Below are 16,525 nucleotides of genomic sequence, written 5' to 3'. Positions count from 1 at the left end.
TTGGGGCGGCAGAGCCAGAGGGGAGAAAACGCCCACATTTTGCTTCCCTCTCCCTTTCTCAGCGTCTGTCTCTCATCCTTCCCTCTCCAGTCCTGCACCCCGACTCTCCCACAGACAGTTACTCCGCTATTCTGCGCCTCAGCGTTCCCATCTGGAAGTCGGGGCTCGTCACTGAGCTGGGGAGGCCACTGAATGAGTTCATACAAGTAAAATGCTTAGAACAGGGCCTGGCACACGGCCCTGTGCCAAGTCAGGGGCCTCGTTCTTCCTGCACTCACGGGAGAATAAGTCACTTACTCACTCACCCGGCCAGTGAGTGCATAGCTCAGGCCCCCTGGCCGGGCCTGTCAGTGAAGGGATGCCTGTGATAAATGAGATGGGAAAGGCCCTTCCAGAAGGACTTCTTAGGAAGTGTAGCTGCCTGTTATTGGTACAGCTGGCAGTCTCGGCGGGCAGGGGGTGTCCCTTAGCAGAGCTGGGAATTTAAAGGCCCACCGGGGACCAGAACCCAGGCCTTAATCCCAGGTCTGCCAACCACCCTTCCTGTACCTTTGCCTTAGTTCTTTCACTTGATTCCCCACAAATGAGGAAACACCTAAAATTTTTTCAGATGCCCCCAAATTCCTAATACAGAATTGGGCTTATAGTAGATGCTTAATAGATGCTTACACACCATAAGGGATCACACAGCCTTGTAGGGGTTGGCCCTTCTGGTCTGCAGGCATGTCCTCTAATGGCTTGGGGTTCACTAGGCTGGAGAGCTGACATGGGCAGACGATGGTGACTCTTTCCCTCCAGGGTGGTGATGGGATGGGCTAGGTTGGAGGGCAAAAGGGGACCCTGAAGCCAGCAAGCTGTGCCTGGTGCCACCCAGGGCACCAAAAGCACACAGGAGCCCAGCCATGTCAGGTGCAGTAGTCCTGCTCTGAAGCCACTTAATCCAGGTCCAAGTTAAGTGCCAGTTCTCCTCCCTCATCACGGTGTGACCTCTCTGACTTTAACTTCCGTGAGTTCCAATTTCCAAGAAAATGACACAAGAGACTTCCTTTTCCAGACTTCCTTTTCCATTGCTCTGAGGGGCAGCAATGATGATAAAAGCACCTGTCACAAAACAGGTGCTCAGTAAATGGCAAGTGTCCTGAATATGGGATTCTTCTAGCGGGGGAGGGGGCGTCCTCCACCTTGGCCTCCGGGATTTAGCCAGTTTCTTTGGTGGATGATGCCAGGGAAGGGTATCCCACAGTGGCTCTGTGTGGGAAATGGGAGATCTCAGGGCATCTGGGAGCACAGCAGGGGGGGAGCTCTGACATCAGAAATCAGGGCTCTTTAGCAAAGAGGTAGGGAAGGGCTCATGTCTAATACCAGGAAGAAAGGCAGAGGTCACTCTGGGAAAGGCCTGGGTCCTGGGTGAGGATTCAGGCTTTGTTCCGGAGGCACCAGGACATTAACAGTGGGGTAGGGGGTGGCTGGCTGCTGGCTGGGCAGCGGTAACAGGCCAGCTCCAAGCACTGCGGGAGGAGGGAGCTCCCCATCCTCAAACGGGAGTGACAGGCGCAGGTTAGCATCTGTTGGGAGGGTGTGGCAGCGAGGCCAGTTTTGGATATGAAACCATCTCAACCCCCCACCGAGGCCCCGGGGAAGAACCAGCTATGTAATTTGTGGAGCCAAGTGCAAAATGGACACACGGGACCCCGGTTCCAAAATCATTAAGAATTGCAGGGGTGTCTGGGTGGCTCAGTGGGTTAAGCCTCTGCCTTCGGCTCGGGTCATGATCTCGGGGCCCTGGGATCGAGTCCCTCATCGGGCTCTCTGCTCAGCAGGGAGTCTGCTTCCCTCTCTCTCTCTGCCTGCCTCTCTGCCTACTTGTGATTTCTGTCTGTCAAATAAATAAATAAAATCTTAAAAAAAATAATTGCAAATGTGGGGGTGCCTGGGTGGCTCAGTGGGTTAAAGCCTCTGCCTTTGGCTCAGGTCATGATCTCAGGGTTGTGGGACTGAGCCCCGCATCAGGCTCTCTGCTCAGCAGGGAGGCTGTTTCCTCCTCTCTGTCTGCCTGCTTGTGATCTCTGTCTGTCAAATAATAAAAGAATCTTTAAAAAAGAAGAAGAAGAAGAAGAAGAAGAATTGCAAGCATGAGGGGCGCCTGGTTGGCTCAGTGGGTTAAGCCTCTGCCTTCAGCTCAGGTCATAATCTCAGGGTCCTGGGATCAAGCCGCACATCGGAGTCTCTGCTCAGCAGGGAGTCTGCTTACCCCCCACCCTGCCTGCCTCTCTGCCTACTTGTGATCTCCGTCAAATAAGTAAATAAAAATCTTAAAAAAAAAAAAAAAGAAAGAAAGAAAGAAAGAAAAGAATTTTAAGTGTGGAGCATCAGCCCTGCTCCCTGGACTCAAAGGGAGGCCAGCTGTCCAACCAGGCAGCAGTGTGTCTATCCGTCTCTCCCACGCATTATTTATCCATTCTGCAGACAGGTCGCAGAGTGAGAAAGGATAAGGGTGCAAATACAGGTTGAGGGGTGGGGTAACTCACCGTCTACTGCGTCAGAGCAAGCCTTTTCCTTCAAGCTCCATTCCCTGAGCTACGGCTGTGACAGGTTCCTAAAGCTGAGCCTCGCCCTATGGACTGACCCTGGAATCCCCCCATGCCTAAAAGAGGCTCAGTTTCAAGCGAGGAGACCCTGAGCCGCCAGCTGGTTCAACTTCTGGGAAGGAGGGCTACTAAGGGCGGCAATGAGGATTTGAAACAGCCACAGAAGCCTGGCAGAGGCTAAGGGCAAAGCGGGATGGAACATCTGGGGTCACTGAGTGGCACCCTAGGTCACCCCTTTTCTCATATAAAAGGAAATTTTGGCCAGAATAGAGAAGTGACGTGGGGAGAGCTCTGGGTCCACAAAACTCTACTCATGGAAATGGCATTTCCTCTTTAGCCCAAACTCTGCCTTGTGACCTCAGCCAGGGAGAACTGAGGCTGAGGGAGTCCCCCAGATGGCAGAGGTGATGGACAGCATGTACTTGGCTGGGTCCCAGGCTCAGTGCTACCACTGACCGTCCATACGACTGGACCTCTCTTCTGGACCAGCTCTTCTCTGGACCTCAGCTTCCCACCTGTACAACAAGGAAGTCAAACCAGGTGACTCCCGGAGTCTTTTCCATCTCTGACCCTCAGGGACTGATTCCCTGACCCTGCTGCCCTCACTTCCCAAGAGAAGCTGGTACCTCTGGCAGATGGAAGGTTTCAGGCTCCTGAGACATCAAAGAGCCCTGACCTGAAGAGAGAAGAAAGGGTACTAATGGTGCAGCTAAAGCAATACACTTTGATCTGCAGCCTCCTGAACTAGGCTGGGGGCAGGGTGCCCCAGAAAGCATCCAGGAAGGGGGTGGTCCCTGGGGTGAGGGTCTGGGGGTTTACAAAGCCATTGGCTCTGAGTCTGAAGTCTTGGGAGGGTCTTAAGGTGGCTCTTAAACTGGAAGCCACAAGTGTGTAAATTGCACACCCACTCCCATCAGGACCCCGCATCACTTCCCTCACTTCTGGACCCCACCATTCATCCATGCACCATTGAGCCAAAGCCCTTCTTCCTCTTGAAGAAACCTGCAGCAGTGGGCCCTCGCCCTTGGAATGCAGGGAGATCTTCCTCCATTGTTTTCCATAGGCCTTCCTGAGGGCCCCCCAGGACACAGAGTTCATAGCCCCTATGCTGGGGAGCAGTGGGGACAGGGAGCACATGAGATTTGAAAAATCAGCCTCAGAAGGAGCCTAAAGGCTCACAGCATCCACCCATACACACCCCAACAGGCGTATATTCTGACTTCCTCCCTCTGTACCCCAGGAAAATGGGCACAGGGGCTCTGCAGTTACACACCCTTGGAGCTCCCCAAGAAACCGAGTACATTAACGAATGGGCTGTTCTAACTCTGGAAAGAGTTAGAAACCTCCTCTTTATAGCAGGTTACAGTTTTCCATTAGTGAACATCGATCCTGACCTCTTTCTGTAATGGGTGAAGAAAGAGTAAGAAAAAATCCTTTCGCTGTGAAGTTAAAGATACAGGATGCCTGTGTATCCAACAGGCTGTGTGGCTGCCAATCTGGGTTGGTGGGGCTTGGAATCCTGGAATTGTTTTCATCCTGGAAGGAGCTCAGAGATCATCTCGTTCAACCTCCTGGGTCTTACTGATGGAAAACTGAGGCCTGGCTTAGGACTGACTCAGCCACCGTCACACAGGATGGGTTCCAGGGTCTGAGGACCACCTCTGGAACTCTGAGGGGTCCCCACAGCTCAGGCCCATTGTCAGAGTTTATGCTGGTTCCCCAGGGGTGGCCCGCACCCCACCCAGCCTCTCTTGGGCTCTGGGGTCACAAACACCCAGACGAAAACCCCAGCTCTCCCACTTCCTAGCTGTGGGAACTTGGGCAACTGATTTAACCTTTCTGGGCATTTCCTCATCTGTTAAACAGAGAGAGTTTATATCTACTGCTGGAAGTTGCTGTGACGATTATATTAGTTTGGCAAATATTTATTAAGCACTTTCTGAATGCTGGGCCTGTTCGAAGCCCCAAGGATCACAGCAGTGAACGTCACAGTAATGGGATGGGAGGCACTATGAAAGTACTCAGGGATTGCTGGTCCCTGTTATCTCACCCTGTCCCCACTGCTCCCCAGCATAGGGGCTATGAACTCTGCCTCCTGGGGGGGCCCAGGAAGGCTATGGAAAACAATGGAGGAAGATCTCCCTGCATTCCGAGGGGAGGGCGAGGGCCCACTGCCTGCAGGTTTCTGAAATGTACAAGGACACAAGGTGGGCACAGAGGTCATTTCAGGGCAGTCAAGGGACCCTCTACTTCCTTCTTCTTTCTCCACCACACTCAGCAGCCCATCCTGAGCAAAACACGAAGTCCCCTCCTCTAGTCCAGAAGGCAGCTGGTCTCAGAGCCAGACCATGCCTGGAAGGTGGAAGGGGCCTTTACAATACCTATGGTGTCCAGGTCCCTCCCGTGGGCATGGTCCTTTGTGGATCCCAGACTAATTCACCGCCGAGTCCCATGCAGGAGAAGGGAGAGCAGTGGCCCTCTCTCAGCCCATGACCATTAGGTCCAGCCCTGTGAGAGCCCAGCAAGAGCTGCTCAGCACCTTACCTATGTTACACTCGCAGGGCTTATGTGCCCCTGCTGCTCGCAGAGGAGGGAACTGATGCCAAGAGTTACAGAGCGCTGGCCCGGGGTCACACAGCCAGCCAGGAGCCAACTAGGGATTAATGCACAGTCCCCTGATGCCCAAACCTTATGTGGTTTACCCATAGTGTCCACTGCCTTCCGGATGTAGATGCCATCCAGATAAAGGACACGGGGACCCGGGGCTGGCCAAGCAATGGACTTGAGTTGAGCCAGGGCCAACGCCAGGTCTCCTGACTCTGAATCCATGGTGCTTTCTGCTGTCCCACATCTGTGGGCAGTTACAAGTCTCAGCTCTTCTTCCCACACAGGAGGGAGGGCCGCCTGGTCACCAGTGAAGGGAAGGTGCTGGTCAGATGGTCTCCTTCCTCACTCAGGACCCGGCCAGACTCCAGGTGGACCTGGGAGCAGGTGGGGCCTGATGCTGAACTTCCTGCTGTGGAAGGTGCTGGAGCCAGGAGTAGCCTCTGTGGGAGGATGGAGAGTCTCTCCCTTCTGACCTGGGCCTCTGTGGGTAGCAGGGGGTTAAGTCTTTGGTTTCAAGCAGACCTGGGCCTAAGGACCAACTCTAACTGTGTGATACTGGAAAAGTCAGGTAGCCTCTCTGGGCCTTGGTTTTTCCTTTTCTGCCAAACAGGGTAACAGCCGTATGGATTCCCAAGAGCTGCTGCAGGGGTTACAAGGGGCATGGAGTCCTGGGCTCTGCACCTGGCACAGAGCAAGTGCTCTATGACAGTGAGCAACACGGCCCTCCATCCCTGAGCGTTGTGGACCCAGAGCCTCCTGCTCAGAGGCAGGGGAGGCCTGCACGACTTCAGACATCTGGCTAGAGGCCTTTGTGCACTCTGGGATTGCAGAGAGAGGCTGGGACGCTCCCCCCTGTTTGACATAGTAAAATGCCATTGGGAGGAACAACATGGTGTTCTGGGAGGGCACCTGAGGGAAGCGAGGGGCCTGGTTCTGGTCTCACATTTAGGAACAGAAAGTCTTCAGTGAGCCCCCTCCTACCTTTGATCAGCACATTTGCCCCCTGCCCATGCTGGGGACAGAATGCAAGATGGGGGAACCTAGGGCCCAAATGATCTCTGATGTACGCACAGGAAGAGAAGGCCAAGCAACCAGGCAAAGGGCATGGCAAGCACTTGGAAGACTTGAAGAGCCTGGAAGGCTGCCTGGAGGAGGTGAAGTCGGGAAGGTCCATGAAGGAAAATGGAGGTGATGAGGAAGGGCATTCTCATGGGCAGGATTGTGCATACTCTTCCTGGGAACCCTAGGATCTGACTGGCAGGAACACAAGCCCCAAGTTTGGAGAAACAGGGCAGGGAGCTTATTATCTCCCGAGCTCTACCACTTACTAGCACTGTGATAACAGTTTCGTAGCTGCCTTGAACCTCACACGCAAAACCAACATAAAATCCGTGCCCACCTCGGAGCTGCTGGTGAGTTACGTGAGATCAGGCCCATAAAGCTCTCCGAGGGGTCCTGGCATGCAGTAGGTGCCAATCAATGGCAGCTACTGTTAGGAGTTGGGGCTTTCTACACAGGAGAATCAAAGACGGGATCAAGATCAGATTCATGTTGTAGGACAGAGTCAAAGCAGCGTCCGGAAGGAGGGAGGCAGCAAGGCGGCCCAAGAAGCTGCCTGGGTCCAGAAGGAAGGACCCAACAACCGACTCCCCCTTCTTCACAGAGGGGCCCCCCACATCTTTCGACCAGGCCCAGGCCCCCAGCCGCACGGCCCCAGCTGCGTGACTGCTTGGCTAGGCCTGCCACGGCCCCCTTGTCTTCATGCTTTCCCAGCCACTGGGGGTTTAGAAGGACATCTTAGGAATCTGGAAAATCTGCAAATCCATTTAAATCCCCAGAGGTTGCCTGGCGGCCGACTGGCCTAGGGCCAGACAGATTCTTAAGGACAAGGCTTGGGCCCAGAGACAGGGGCCATGGTTCCGAGGTCCCCAAACCCCGGCTAGATCCCCTTTCCGTGGACCCCGCTTGCCGCGTCCCAACTCCCCTCTCAAGCTTCTTCCAGTTCTCCCAGCCCCCTCAGGCCCTCAGTCTGCACCCAGAAACTTCTGAGGTTCCTTTGATGAAAGCAGGGGGCAGCAGGGCTCTGGAGACCAGGGCCACCCACCCCAGACGCAGCCTGAGCAGGAGAGGAGAAAGCTGGCTCCTTCAGCCCTGATGTCGCCCACAGCCTCCCAGCCTCCTCCCATCTGGTTTTGTTAAAAATATTTTCCATTTTTTGACCTACCCAAGAAGGCGCAGACTGGATCAAGGGGAATGGGCAAGGGACTGGGGATCCCCTTCTCCCAGCACTTACCTTGCTGCTAATGCCTTCAGGTGTGGGCATAGTCCTGAGCTGTGGGCTGTCACCCCCTCCAGGAAGTCCTCCTCACTGACCTCTCATTAACAGAAAGACTTTGCTGGACCCCAAAAGGGGCAGTAGCTGGGTAGGAGAGCAGGGAGGACAGCTGTAGTCTCCGGGAGCCTTGGGAGAATGGAGCGAGTGAGGGGCTGCCGGGGTGAGGAGTGGCCTCACTCCCAAAGCATCCTTCTGGAGGAGCAGGGCTGCCAGGAGGGGCCGCCCTGGGTCTGGACGACTGGGCTGCGCTGCCCGGCACAGGCTGCTGCCCCGCGCCGCTAGTCAGAGGGGCCGCTTCTCTCCTTGCTGTCCTCCTCCTCTCTGCTCCCAACTTGTTCACAGAGGGATCCTGGGTTCCAGACGGGATGGGAAGGGACTGCGGGCGCTGGCAGCCCCAGGAGCTCACACCACTGTGGGCTTCCTTGCCCCCCCCCCACCACTTTGGGGGAAAGGCTGCAGGGCCGTCGCTGATTGGCTCCGCTGGAAGAAGGGGGGGGCGAGGGGGCGGGGAAGGAGGACGCGTGTGTCTGTTTTCAATTTCAGTTTCTTCCCCCCCTCTCTTTCTTTTCCCCCAAGTTTCTTGTTTTTCTTCCTTTTTTCCCCTCTGCTTGCTCCCTCCGTCGCCTGCTCTCTCAGGATGTGAGGGGATGTTTAGAAACTCCGCAGCCCACGCCAACCGCTGAGTCACTTTTATTAAAAAGTGGCCTGGCCTCACCTCCCTAATGCCTTGCTGTGGCACCTGGGGCGGGCTCCCTTCTCCGAGCCTATTTCCCCACGTATAAATGCAGCTCTCATAACCCATATAATTGATTCAATCAACATCCATTTATTGAGCAAGCATGTTGAGCACCTACTATGTGACAGGTGTTGGGAACATGGTAGTGAGTAAGACAGAGTCCCTGACTCCAGGCCTGCCCAGGCTCGTGAGAGATACAAGGAGGCACAGGCAGGTCCCCAAAGAAGGACAGGAGGCTGAGAGTGCCTTTAACTGATGCTTTTTGAATATCAGTCACTTTTTGGAAGAAGAAACCCAAGGTGGGTGTGCATTGGCGCAGAGAGGGAAGGAGACCTGCTCCATGTCACCGGTGTGCTTCAGATTTCCAAACATATTCCTGCCTGTCCTCTCACAGGCCCTGGAGCATCAGGAAAGGATTATTTCCCCATTTCATAGACAATGAAACAGAAGCCCAGAGGCATGAATGGAGCGTCCCAAGCTCACACAGCAAGGGCAGAACTGGCATGGAATCAGGCCTCCTGAGTTCCATGATGGAGCAGACACAGGGGATCTGACCCCACATTGCAGAGCCAACTGGGGCTCCTGTCCCACCTTCTTCCTGGGGACCCTATCCCTGCGTCTCGCTCAGTCCCCCAACACAGATTTTTGAGGACCAGATGTTCCATTGCCAGCCTCTTGCCATTCCTTCCCCGCTAAGGTCTGCTGAAGCCCCTCCAAAACCTGGTTAGACCTCTTGTCCCACCCAATTAGTCCGCCCTCATTTCCTCAGACCAGAAGACATCTCTGGTCATAGACTCCTGGCCCTTAGATGCCCAAGGGCATCATTTTAAAAGGGTTTAGAGAGTTGAGGCAAATTGCCTTTTGCCCTGACACTGTATACATGGGGAAACTGAGTCCAAGAGAGGGAAAGAAAGGTATCCCAGGTCACTGACTCTACCCAGGGCTCCTTCTGTCCTACCTAGTGCACCTCTGTCTACTCCCTTCTTCTCCTGGGCCTCACCTTGGGCCCCAGTTCATGAGCAGGAGTGTTTGCCTGAGCTGGGATTTTATGCCATCACAACAGCACATCCATCTTGAGGTCCCTTCTTGGTCTTATCTGAGTGGGGATTGAGAGGGGTCCCAGATCAGTGTGGTAGCAGTGGGGTCATGGGGGGAGTAGGGGGACTCCAAAGACCACAGGATCAAGCCTACGCTAATATTTCCTATGCCCGAAGACTATATGAGTCTTTGCAACTCTTAGCATTTGCCTTGGCCATTCGCTTCCAAAGCCTTGACCCAACGGCTAGGACCAGAACAGCTCCAGGGGTGGTAGGGGGTGGGGGATCAAGGAGGCATTTCATACCCCTAACTCCCAACCCCCTAACAAGTCTGGGAGTGAGGAGACCCAGCTGTGGAGTTGCTGTGTAGCTTTGGATAGATATCTTCTCCTCTCTGAGCCTCAGTTTCCCATCTGTACCTAACAGGGTTGAACCCACTGTGCTGGGAGGCCCTTGGGATGCTTTGTTTACAAGTGGCTTAGAGTTGGGTTCTGGCTAGAGAGAGGAGGCTGGTGGGCCCCAGGGCAAGGGGACAGCTGGGGGCCAGAGATGCAGCACAGAGGGGAGGGGGTGGCTGGTGGCGGCTCCCCCGGGAAGCTGGCGGCGGCCGGTTTCCGGCCAGCCCAGCCGTCCGGCTGGCCCATCTGGAATCACTTAGCCCCTACCACCATTAACCCTTGGCAGGCACCAGGGCTGCTAAGCCTCCTCTCAGCTGAGATGGGGCTGGGGGATGCAGAGCCCCCACGGAACACCACAGGGAACGCACCAAGAGCTGGACAGATGACGCGGGGGTGGGGGGGTCATGATGGAAAGGGCAGAGTCCAGAGCCAGAAACAGAGCTGGGTTCAAATTCCAGCTTCTGCAAGGCCAAGCTGCATGACCTTGGGCAAGTCACTGAGACTTCCAAGCCTTAATTTCATCCTCTGGTAAATGGAGATGGTTTGAGGGATGATTTGAAAGACTACTGCAATTAAAGGACTCAGTACAGTATGTCTCCGACATACGGAGTTTCCCTCTTTCCAGCTGCAGCCCATCGCTGTGTGCCCCTGAGCTGAGCTCTTCCTTCTCTGGGCTTCGGTTTCTTCTGTGCACAGAGGGCAGTGCGGTACCGTCAAGCTTGGGGGGTGGGGGATCCATATGGCCCCCAGCCCCACCGTGGACAGGGCAGGCACTGCCAAGATGCAGGGAGCCTGGTCCAGCCTGGGACAATGCTGACTTGGAAAAGCTGGGCTCACAGTGGGTGAACAGAGCATCCTGCCTGAGGTGGAGCGAATGGGGTCTAGAGGGAGAAGGGAGCTCTGGACCTTGGGGTTCAGCACCCCTCCTCCCCACTGCATGGAGGCAGGTCAAGAGCCTGAGCTCTGACATTGGAAGTTCCAGTCCAGCTCCTCCACTTCCTAGCTGCGTGGCCTGGATAAATGACACTACCTGAGCTCTAGGAGCCTCAGTGTTTTCAGCTGTAAAGTGGGGATGCATGTGTCTCCCTTGCAGAGTGGTTGAGAGGTCCACATAAGTGACACACCTGGTGTTTTATGCAAGGACTGGAGCAGAGCAAGGGGGACCCACCGAAGGTGACAATTCTCAGGCGTCTCCAGGAGCCACTGTCACAGAAGTCCACCATCCGGGCTTCAGGGGAGCCCATCCAAATGCTCATCTTACAGCCCAGATGATGGCAGCCCGCGCTGGAGAGTGACTGAGCAAGGCTTTGTCATGTTCCCGTCCCAGAACGGAACTGCTCTTCCCTGAAGGAGGGAATCAGGCCAAACTGAACCCCCACCCCCCAGACCCCCACCCACGCTTGTCAGAGCCGGAAGCCGCAGCTCTCAGTGGGGCAGGGGGAGGGGGGCCCGGAAAGGGCTCCTGAGTGGGAGAATTCCCAGTAGGCCAGCTCAGCTCTCACTCAGGCAGGGCCAGCAGCCACCACATCTGGCTCTCCCACGCTCCCAGCATTGCCCCCCTCCCAGGCTCTCCAGGCCTGGGGCAAGGAAGCAGCACACATGTCCCAGGCATCAGCACTGTCATCCTGGATATCTGGGCGGAAAGAGTCCTAAGAGTGTGCCCATAGGACAGGCATGGAAACTGAGGCCCAGAGAGTGGAGAAGACTTCCCAAAGTTAGCAGAGAGAGAGAGGTCCTGGGATGCAAGGATCCTGACGTCTAGCCCAGTGTCCTTCCACCCTGCATACTCTGAGCAGGTGTTACCTTGTACCTGCAGCTAAGGAGGCAGAACAGGTACACAGTGGGAATTGCCCCTTCCCATCCTGGACACTCAGCATGCTAGCTGTCCCGTTGCACAGACAAACCAAGGGGGGTGGACTTTGGGCCACATTCCTCCCCTAGATTTCTAGGACTGTTCTTACTAGGCCAAACTATAGCCACTAAAGTCTGCCAAGGTCCCAGGAGATAGGGCTTTGAGGCCCTGCCTGGCTTGGCCTCTCTCAGCATCCCGCTGACCTCAGGCTCAGTACCCTAGAAATCAAGGGTGTGCTCTGGCACCCAGATGGCTCAAGGATCCTCAAAACAGTGGGGCCATCAGAGGCCACCTATCTCCCCAACACTGGACATGCTGGGTCCCAGAGAAGGCTCAAACCTGCATGAAGGCACACAGCAAGTCTGGAATGGGATCTCTGACTCACAGGCCATGCTGTCCCTCTTGCCACTTATCCACGCAATGGAAATTAATTGAGCACCTGCTGTGTGCCCCACCCTCATGGATCTCACGAACACCAAAGGAAAGCACAAATTAATAATATCAAATTGTGTTTAGTGTGAAGAGATGAAGAATAATGGTAGGGCAGTTGGAGGTTCTTGTTTAGGTCAATTAAGGCCTCTCTGGGGAAGAAATATATCAACTGAGACCTGAGGTTAAGACACGGCACGAAGGTGGGAACAGTGTTCTAGGCAGAGGGAACAGCATATGCAAAAACTTGGAAGCCAAAAGGAGCTTGGTGTATTTGAGCAGAAGGAAAAGAGTGGTGAGGTGCAGAAAGGAGACATTCAGGGTTATAGGCTGGAGAGGAAGCCAAGAGGCTAGGTCTCAGGGCCTTGTGGCCCCAAGAGGAGCCTGGCTTTATCCTGAAGGTCAGGAAGGTCCATGCCTGATCTTAAACAGTGACAGATAAGACCAAGTCTCTGTGGTGCACTCCGGAGGATGGGCTAACACAAGTGAGGTGGGGGACTAGCATGGAGGCTATCATGGTCGACCTTGGACTGACTGCCCTCCCCACAGCACTAGGTCCTTCTGAGAGGCTGCAGGAGTGCCCCGGCCAGGGAGCTGGGACTTCTGGGCCCCAGTCCTTGTGACATTCCTTTCCTTCCCTGGCTCTACTGTGTCTCCTCTGAACAATGGGTCAGACACAGTGATTCTTCGGCACTCTACCCCTATGCCTTTGATTCTAGCATCCCTTCTGAACCCTCAGCGGCTATGTACTGGGGGACTGCCTTCCTCCTCCACAGGGAGCAGGAGGAGAATCCACAAGTCTGTCCAGGGGTCACGACTGACAGCAGACCGCGAGCCCTCTGGCAGTACCCTGAAGTCCCAGCAGGTGGCGCCCCAGCCTCTGGAGGGTGAGAGGAAAGGTGATGGAGGGGTCCAGAAGAAAAGGACACCTCCACAGGAGCCCCAGCACCCACCTGTAAGCCTCACGTCTGCCCCCTAGAGGTGGGAAGGGCAGGAATTACCAGCCCCTCTTCCAGCTCAGAAAGCACTCAGCCAGGGAGCGTTCCTGGCCCAAGGTCACAGAGTGAGTCAAAGCCTTGGGCTGGGACCTGGGTAGGCTGAAAGTTAGCCCACCAGCTTCTCTTAAGCAAACCATTTCCAGCAGAAAGCTCAGCCCAGGATCTTTCCTCTTCCAGGGCCATAAACCTGTTTAAAAACTAAGTTATCACCAAGATCTTTATGAGACTGTGCCTCTGCACTCCACCCCAGGAGGCCGTGGTCAGGCCCGAGGAGAGAGGGGCCACCACAGGAGCCAGAGGGAAGGAGGGTCCAATTAACAGCCTCTCCTGGAGATAAGAGGCAGTCAGAGGAAGAGGGAGGCTGTGACATGGACAGAAGCTTCTCCATACACACAGTCCCAGTACCATGCTGGGCCACTGTCCGACACATCCCAGTGGGGATACGGGGACACTGAGACCCAGGTGGGAAAGTGCTCAAGGTCACATAGCAAGTCTGAGGCTAAGGTGAAGCAGACTAGCCATCCCCAATGCCCAGCCCGGGACTTATGAACAAAGTTGCAGTGTCCTCGGGAGCGGGGAGCTGGGGTGTCATATCAGGGCTGTCTCGGGTCTCTGGTTGCTGGGGGGCGTTCATCTAAAAGTGAGGCTAAGGGGAGAAGAGCTGAGGCTCTTTTGCATGAGCCAGAGAAGGAAGAGGAAGCAGATATTTGTATAAGCAAAATCCCAGGTTTAGGAGAGAGACACTCACACGGGTGCACTATCTTCCCAGGCTGGCTTGGCTGGAGAAGAAAGAAAAACTTCCAGACAGGCCACTCTCCTGCTCTGTGGCCTCAGGTGGGTGACTTCACTTTTTTGAGCTCTAGCTGCTTCATCGGCAAGATGGGGATAGCAGGACCTTAGCTCACCCTACGGGAAAGAATACGCGCAAATGTCTTGGCCCTGCTCCCAGTACTTAGTGAACGTGTGCTCTCTCTCTCTCTCTTTCTCTCTCTCTCTCTCCCTTGGTAGTAGTGCTATTGTTATCATTGTCACTCGGGCACCAGGCGGAGGGCCAAATCCTGCATTCTCGGAGAGGTGGGATGAAGGGGCACTGAGCTGGCAGTCAGAAGACCGAGGTTTTCCACGAAAGCACTGTCCTGCTGTGGGACTTGGCAAAAATCCCTTCTCCCTTAGGCTTCCAGGCCTCAGTTACCCCATCTGTAAAATGAGTAAGTTGGCTCTCCAAGTGTCTTCCGTGAATGGGATGCTGTGAAGTCTCCTATCCCTGCTCTCCTACTCTAGGTGGACCAGGGGTGGGTTTGGAGGCTTAGCAGGGCTGGGTTGAGGACCCCTTGGGCACTCTGGTTAGACACCAAGAAAGGCTGTTGGCATCAGGAGATCCAGCTTCTGTACCCAGCACTGTCCCTCTGTGCCCTTGCCTAGATCCCTGAACCTCTCTGTGCTTCCTCAACCAGCAATGAGGTGAATTTGCCTCACCCTCCCCAACAGCAGGGCACAAGAAAGAGCAGGCCTAGGGCAGGGGGGAAATAGAGGTTTACCCCAGCACCTGTCTGTGGAGAGGGAGGCCTGTCCCAGCCCCTATCCTGGGGGAGGACAACACTGAGGGGATTAGGGAGAAGCTGGCATGGCTCCCCCAGGCCCTCCCCCATCTCCCAGCCACCATCCAATCCTGGGCACCATCTTCTATCATTCCTGGACCTGTCCACAGCTTCGCCGCTGCTCTAGAGCTCCCCGCCTGTCCTCTGGCTCATTCTCCACCGTCTTTCAGCTCCCATCTCCACCACTCAAAGCTCTCAAGAAAGCCTTCCCACACCTCTCAACAGGCCTTTCCCCAGGCCTTGCTCTGCCCTCATCAGACTGATCTCCTGCCTCCCATCACTGCGCTCCAGGTCCGGTTCTACAGACCAGGTGTCTCCTTGGGCCTCAGCACCTCTGTTGACACTGTCGCTCTGCCTGAAATGCCCTTCCCTATTCCAAGGGACCCTGACTCCTATGTCACTTCCTCTTGCAAGACTTCCATGTCTCCTGCCTTTGGGTCAAACATCCCCATTCTTGGGACCCTTACCAAGATGTCATTTTACCTTTGTTTGTGATTATTTGATTCATGCATGCTTCTCCCTGCCCTGCCCCCCCCACTGTGAAAACCCCAAGGGCCAGGCCTCACCCACTATCAAACACAATGTCAACACAAAGGAGGAGTGTTAATATGCCTCAAATGAATGAACACGCAAACAAAAGAATTCCTATACCTACTCCCAACCTTTGTGCTTTTAAAAGGCACCTAAAAAGCACCAATCCCTCACCCCCCAGATAGGCACGATTTCTGTAGCATCCTAGACCAGAGCCCTCCAGCAATCACTTGCATACTTCCGGTGACAATCAGCTCACTCTCTATTTCCTGACAGCCTATTTCGTGCTGGATGGCCTTTTAGGGAACACTTTATTATGGAGGGGTTGAAATCTATGTCTGTGCCTACAGCTTTCTCTGGGAGGTCCCAGGTGTGCCCTGCAGCCCTCCCCAAGTTCAGTCCTTCAGTCCAGATTTTTCTCTTCCTGGTCTGAGCAGGAAGAGAACTCAGAGAACTCAACTCAGAGAGAGAGAGAGTTGAGAGAACTCAACTCAGAGAGAGAACCCAGTCCTCCTGGGCCTCTTCTCCCTTCTCTGTGTACTTCCCATTTTTTACTGACCCTTCAAAAAGGTCAATCCTCTGCGGAGCCCTCACTCCAGATGATTACTGAGGAAATCTCACCAACATGTCCCCTTTTCAACCTGGGAAAGGGAGACTTTCCTGCAGAGGCAGCCCTGTGCACCTCCATGTGAGTGACAACCCAGGCAGCAGCCCCTCCCCCACCCCAGCCAGCCTTCATTTTCCTGCATAAACTTGGGCATGGTCCATTTCCTTTCTGGGCCTCAGTGCTTCCATCTGTACATGAGCCCGAAGGGGAGCCCTGTCTTTACTGCCCCCATTCTGTTAGAGTACCATACCATCAGAATCCAGAAGTGCAAGAAACTGGCCAGGGCCACTTCCTGGGGGTGGGGGTGGGGAGGTGTCACCTGTACAGTCACACAGGGTCCCGCGTTTAGAAGGGCCCCTTACATGGTTGAATTCTCTCCTGTCACCATCTTGAATTTCTTAATACTTTTTGAACAAAGGACCTCACACTGTTATTTTGCACTGGACCCTGTAAATTGTATCCAGATCCTGACACATCTGTCTAGTCTTGAACTGATGCCGACCTGCCCTATCCCATGCAGTGATCTGGGGAAGGGACAGGTCAAATAGATAAGACCCTGATTCTGTCCACCTTTGGGGGGCCTCATGTCCCTGCACATTTAGGGTGTCCTCAGGAAATGTTGGAGGATCAAACAAAATGGGGGGCTCTGTGTAGCTTATGGACACTGAACCCCCCCCACTGGGGAAAAGAAACCCAGCACCCCAAGACTTCTTGACCCAGAGTCTTGTCCTTCACGAATCCTTCCCCAGATCTCTCAACCTTGCTACACACCCCCAGCTCCTCACCTGTTTTAGGCACATCCCCTTGGA

The 16,525-nt window shown here is 54.7% G+C and overlaps 1 protein-coding gene across 2 annotated transcripts in view; it reads right to left on the bottom strand.

Annotated features, from left to right (window-relative positions):
• Nucleotides 1–7,990, bottom strand: part of PDGFRB (platelet derived growth factor receptor beta) — a 36,849-nt gene extending 28,859 nt beyond the window's left edge. Inside the window, exon 1 of one of the 2 annotated variants that reach the window (XM_082726273.1) lies at nt 7,489–7,990. In XM_082726273.1, the coding sequence (XP_082582399.1) occupies nt 7,489–7,518 (30 nt within the window). In that variant the 5' untranslated portion in view covers nt 7,519–7,990. The remainder of the gene's footprint in view (nt 1–7,488) is intronic. The other variant, XM_082726272.1, reaches the window with a different exon arrangement.
• Nucleotides 7,991–16,525: the final 8,535 nt, after the last annotated feature.

Source organism: Mustela nivalis (assembly GCF_964662115.1).
Source record: "Mustela nivalis genome assembly, chromosome: 3".
Lineage (NCBI taxonomy): Eukaryota > Metazoa > Chordata > Mammalia > Carnivora > Mustelidae > Mustela > Mustela nivalis.
Note: the sequence above shows the minus strand (reverse complement) of the source record. Positions and strands in the feature narration are given on the sequence as shown.